Here is a 5,858-nt window from a genome sequence, read left to right as displayed (position 1 = left end):
TTGCCAAAGGAGAAGCCGCGAGCCCCGCCTTCCGCCTACGTTCTTTTCGCCAGACGAGAGCAGGCGGCTGTTCGCCAGCAGCTCGCTGCAGGGACTGGCCGAGATCGAGTGAGTCACCCGCACAAATAAGCAGTAATCTAGGGACTGATCTACGCGTGCCTGCACAGGGCAGGAGTCGCGGGCAGCAGGTAGCCCTGCAGGTGCTTTGTTAGGAAACTCGAAGACGTCTACGCGGAACAAACTGGGCTGTTATCTGCGCCGGCAACTTGTTATCCGTGACCGTAGCTGACTCTGGCCCGGACTTCTCAGATAGTCCGGACTGGTGCATGGGGCGACGCGACACGCGCGGTGACGAAACGTTCAAGCCTTGGCTCAACTGTGCGAAGATGGCTGACACCGCTTTGTAGTCCTTGACGGTTTTTTCGTCGGTTCTTCTGTCAAGTGGGGGCTGACTGCGCTTTGGTAGGGGACCAGACAGTTGAGCAGCCAATGCAGGGTCACATGGTCACTGTCATCCACATGCATGGGCAGGTCCCGCCACTAGGTGCCTACACGCGTTACGAACAGCCGACAGATAGTTACGGCTCCACCCAGCGTCGGGCACTGTGACTCTGGATATCTGCCTCCCACGGTGTCTCGATAATGGCGTGGAGAGGCAGGCAAGTTATTTTTTCCAGAGTCGTAGACACTTTTTCGACGACGGGAAGTGACCCGGGGCCCGGTTGCTCCATTTAGAGAGGCAAGCATTTATTTGCACACTGTAAATCTCTTCGTTCTCTCCTTGTGTGGCTGGGGTGTAGGTACGAGTGGCAGAGTTCCACAAGGCATTAAGCGGAAAATGGAACCGCTTGGCTGCGGAAGAACTGCAGGTCAGTTCTCGGTTAGAGCTTGGTGACGTGACCTCGGAGTGCTCGTTCTCTTCCCGGGCACGGGTATCTCCGGCCAAAATCAATTCAACTGTGCCGCAGCTTTTCGAGGTCTGAGCCGCGCAGAGTACTCAGGTGACTGTGCTATGCCATGGTGTGCGCGGAGCCCTTGTAGTGAATGGGTAGCCCCGGCACCTGCGGCTTTCGCTCTGGCCTAGTTCAATTCCGCATTCATGCGCGTGACTATGAGGCGCCGGTTGGAGCTTGCTGACGTCTCCGAAACTGTTCACAATGATAATGACTGCATGCATTCTTGTGGCCTGATGTGCGGGCCGTGCTACTATGTTCTGTAAGAGTACCGGCTCCGTTGTGTGCGTGTGCAGCTATAGAGCTGAACCCGGACCAGGTCCGGTTTGCATCCTTCCGGACGCTGAGGCTAAAGAACGGACTTCCTGGAAATGAGACGGGCTGCGTCATCACTGTGTCTCTTTTGTAGGCCTACAAGGATGAGGCGCAGCTGCTGAGGAAGAAGTACGAACAGGAAATGACGCTGTGGGTAAGGTACTTCTGTTCTGTTGTCTCTCGGAATCGGACGAGTGATACTTCCTTCCGCCGCGCTTCCCTCTGGGCGACCTAGGTACACTGTTTCCGGATCGCTCTGTCTTCGCGGAACCCAGCACCATGTCGGGGCTTTCGACGTCTTTCCACCAATTTGTCGTTGGTTGCCTCCCAGCGGAGTGCAGAGGCGGCATGAGTGAAGCCCGCTAGGCTGTTGTGTCTCTCGTCCGCGTAACATTGAAGCGTCCAGTGTACCCTGCGCTACTTCGCTTTCACCGCAATAGAGCGAAGCAGCTGTGACGCGCAGGCCGAACTGCCGCTAGATAGCTGCTGTCGAGCAGGCTCTAGTGTCAGCTGCCGTTTCCGTCGATTGCATGTTATGCACAGCTGCTTAGCGACCGAACTCTCTCTAGGCTTGTTAGGCTGCTCGAAGATGGATCAACACTCGTCCCACAAATGCGTGCTAACCGTTCTTCCCGTTATGGTGCAATTGATGCGTTGTTTCTTTCGGCTTGCCGCCTGGTTATTGTTGAAGGACTAAGGGTACCCACACTTGTGTACGCTAAGGGTACTTCCCATGTGAGGTTCGAAACACCTGCTCAGCGAAATCCAGCTGCAAGGGGTTAGGGGTCGCGCTCAGTAGGGAGCGAAGATGGGTTCTCGGAGCGGACCGGAGGGTTGCAGCACTTGTTAGTTTCGCGTACCCGGGTTTATTGCTCGTATGAAACTGCCCGGCGAGGGCTGTTTGTGAGAGACTGCAGCGTCAGTGCTGCTTTCTGTCCCTAATTAAGTGCGTAGCTGCTCTGTAGTACAGGTCCATTCCCAGCGCCCGCCCGCTGCCTCCACTGAACGATCTCGGCAGCGGCCAGGACACACGTCGTGTGCCGCCTCAGCATCATACAGCAGCTGCTTAGGTAGTAATTACTAAACGGAAGGGCCTGCCATTTCAGAGGCGAGAGTCTACGAGTGTTCGGCGGTGCAGAGTGCGTTTGTTTGATGGCTGTGAGCTGATCAAGAGCTGAAAATTCTTTAGTGCGCGCGGGTGTGCTTCGGCCTGCGACTGTGTTTCACTGAACTGCCCAGGGGGAAGCCCGCTTGACTTGCCACGACGCCGAAGGAGAATCCGTCGTAGACCCTCGTGTCAGCGCCGTAAATCATAAGTAAGCTTGGAGACTCTTCGAGACCAGCACTGCAAAGCAAGGACTTAACATGAAAAGGTAGACTGCTGTGAAGGAGCTTTACATCAAGCATCAACGGCATGTAGTTTTGAGCGGGTAAGGTAAATTCACTCAAGGTAGCCTGCAGTGCGGCGCGCGTTGTATCCCAGATGCAGAGGATTCCTTTGTACACGCTGCTTATATGCTTGCTTTGATACACCGTTTTATCCCACTCCCGCGTGCCATATATTTTCAGTTGTACTCGAAGGAGTCTATCACAGTCTACTTGAAGGATGGCTGCGACCAAAACGTGAATGAGCACTAGGAAGATGTAACTTCGGTTGGAGACGCGCAGGCAAGCTTGTTTCTCAGCGCAACTCGAGACAAACGCAAATCAGCACTGGGGCCGTTGGTATCGAGTGTCTACCTGCAGGCGGAGTTCATGGGTAGCGGACGAATTATTTCCACAGGCCCGAGTCAATAAGATTATCAGACTGGACCCCTCTCTGGCGCGGGTATGCCAAGAACAAGCAAGCGTGCCTCCTCTCCTTTTGACTGTGGGGTTCGGGTTTCTACGTTCTTTCGTGTGTCGCTGAAGCCGCCCTTCCTGTGCTTCACGCGGCCCTCCGGCTCAGGTGTAGGCTTCGACGTCGGCCGGCGGGCGACCGAGCTATCCCACCACGGCCTCATATGCAGCGCAGTTCTCGCAAGTCACCTTGTACAGAGGCCTGATTCTAGGAACACAGATTCGAACAGACCAGAGGACACGAGAAGGGAGAAGACAGTTTATTTTCGCTCTCCTCCCCCCGTAGCCAAGCTCCTTTGCCGGATAGAGCATTCGTAAGGGCTCTGTGTGTCAGACACCGCGGATTGACCCTCTTGTTTTTTTGGCAACTGCTGGGCTGAAAGTAGCGGAACGGTGTTTCAGTGCAAGTGCTCCCTCTTGTCCGCTGAGACTGTCGCTTTTTGCAGGTCACGGCGGCTGCTGCCCGAACTATGAACTTAGCAGCGGTAGGTGTATCCTCGGAAGGCTGCTTGAAATCACACATCGGGAAATGACGAGTCCAGAGAGGGGCGGCCACCCCGTCAGGAAACCTTCAGTGAAGCAGATAGTAAGAGCTAGGTAATTTTCTGGCCGTCACGCGGTCGTGCCTTCACATCTTGTAGGTGTGTTGATCTAACACTTTGCGCATGTGCGCACGCCGGGCCATGCGTGTCAATAGAGGTCTGTGTGTTCCAGTTGTTAAGGGATATCTGATGTCTTTTGGCGCTGCTCTACGCGGCCCGATGGCTCAGGTGGAGTCCAATGCGTTTCTTTCTTCGCATTGTGCTCAAACAAGAGGAGCAGGGGTATTGCCCCTTTCGGTTTGAGTACAGGTTCTGGCCCTCCGCCACTTCGCAGGTCAGGTCGATATGAGTCGGACTAGTCGTGGAACACTTACCAAGGACGACGTGGGTAAGGTTTGTTTTGTCAGCGCGGATCAAGATGCCAGGACATCTCTCGGGGGAAGAAACGATTTGCGGGGGCACTTCAGCGTTCAAGTTGGAAATTGTATTGTTCTCGTTGTCGTGCGAGCCTCTCGAGCAGCCGCGAGGCGCGACTCCTGTGCGCGACAGGGCGACAGCAAGGACAGGTTTTGCCAGGGACCCTAGCTCTAGCTTGCAGTACGTCCGTTGCTGTTTCTTTCATATTGTTTCTGGGCTAACTAAAGAGATGGAAGTGAGATAGAATGGGTGTTGTATTCGGAGAGTCGATGAACTTTTCGATTCAGACTGAACCACGAACTTTCAGTCGCTGGTCTGATGTTGGTCACGTGTGTGCAGCCTCAGTGTTTCGCCGAGCTGGCCCCGAGATGAAAATATTCCGGAGTGAGTATGGAAGGTAACAAGGACGCGAAGTATTCGGCGCGATTGTTGCTGTGCCGTGCCTTACAGCCCGTGACGACTTCCGAGTGGGGCACACGTTGGTTTCCTCATGAGGATGCGGGGGCGCTGTGAGGGTAGGGCTGCTCCCCACGCACAGGCGAAGTTCTTGTGTCCGGGTGCACCATGGTAGAAAACTAACAGTGATCCCGCACAACACTCGCCGCAAGCACTTTGCTTGGCTAACCCCCGAAAGCCGCAGGCTAGGCTCCCATGGCTTCGCCGTACTGCTAGTGCGCGTGCCGTGCAGACATCTTGTACGTATTAGAAGACGGTGAAGGCGGAGAGCACCTCGGTGATGAAATCGACGATGGTTTGCAAACTACCAGATTTGAGGCTGGCACCGAACCGGGTAAGGCGGAAGGACGTCCCACTGGTAGCTTGGTAGCAGGATACACAGCTTGAACTTGCGTCGGCAATCTGTCCAAGCCGTACCCTGCGGCTGCCGTGTGTCAGCGGGCGTTGTGCTCGCCAGTGGAGTGTAAGCCGGACTCACGCCTCTTTGGAACTGTTGCGTGTCCGACGTCAGGCGGTGTGAACAGCGGAAGACTAGAACAGCAGCACGCCCACTCGCCGTATTGCGGCTATAGGGGCCACCTGCCAAGAGGAATGCGCTCTCGGAAACTGCCGCAATGTCGGCCTCGCCAGGCGGGGAAGAAGGCAGCCCAGGCCAGCATGCAGTGTGCGGACATCAGCTCTTTCTTTTCCGTGGGCCGGTGACCTTGATGGCTTTTTTCGTCGTACTGAACAGCTGTGTACTAAGCGTGGAAATACTATTTGCTTTTTCTTGGTGTGCGGCTTGTTTCGTTCACTTGGCCGCTTCAGCTGCTTCCGAGGTGTGTCCCGAGCAATGGCCTCGGCTCTGTGAACGACAGTGAGCTGACACCGGCCACTCCCGCCGTGACCGGAGACTTTTCAGGCTGCGAGTGTAGGTTCCGGGACGCCACACCGACGGTAGCGGCCCTTGCCCTTGCAGGTCGTGTCGGCCGGGCTGAGAATGTGGCCCCTGTGGCGGGCTATGGCGGGAGGCGATGTTTTGACAGAACCCGAACTGCTGCTGCTCAGTATCCGCTTGCATTGAGTTGTAGACACGGCTCGTGGCGCAGAGTTGCTCGCCAAAGTCTATGACAATTCTACTGCGGGACAACCCGGAATCAGGTGGCCGAGATATCTTTCTGAAGTTGGCTTGCCTTTGCCAGCTGTGTAGTCGGAAAGGCACGCACCGTCTCTGTGCTTGAGCTTCACGGCCACACTCTTGAAAGTCTCTCTCGGTGAGCGCACAGGGGAGACGTGAGAGGCGGTGTATCGTTCGCAGTCACCGCAGAACAGGGGGAGTGTGCTGCTGGGTGGAGCC

At 55.7% G+C, this 5,858-nt stretch overlaps 2 protein-coding genes across 2 annotated transcripts; one reads left to right on the top strand and one right to left on the bottom strand.

Moving 5' to 3' along the window:
- Positions 1-3: 3 nt before the first annotated feature.
- On the top strand, positions 4-5,761 carry CSUI_009707 (hmg (high mobility group) box domain-containing protein; the record flags this gene model as incomplete). The annotated part of the gene is made up of 10 exons (XM_068069818.1): positions 4-108; positions 801-869; positions 1,363-1,422; positions 2,508-2,584; positions 3,015-3,096; positions 3,554-3,592; positions 3,959-4,037; positions 4,406-4,450; positions 4,755-4,856; positions 5,034-5,761. Coding segments are annotated over 10 exons (849 nt in total), but the record flags the coding sequence as incomplete, so codon positions are not given.
- On the bottom strand, positions 3,266-4,183 carry CSUI_009708 (uncharacterized protein; the record flags this gene model as incomplete). The annotated part of the gene is made up of 2 exons (XM_068069819.1): positions 3,266-3,315; positions 4,024-4,183. Coding segments are annotated over 2 exons (183 nt in total), but the record flags the coding sequence as incomplete, so codon positions are not given.
- Positions 5,762-5,858: the final 97 nt, after the last annotated feature.

Source organism: Cystoisospora suis, assembly GCF_002600585.1.
Source record: "Cystoisospora suis strain Wien I chromosome Unknown contig_5898, whole genome shotgun sequence".
NCBI lineage: Eukaryota > Apicomplexa > Conoidasida > Eucoccidiorida > Sarcocystidae > Cystoisospora > Cystoisospora suis.
This window is presented reverse-complemented; position numbering and strand designations above follow the sequence as displayed.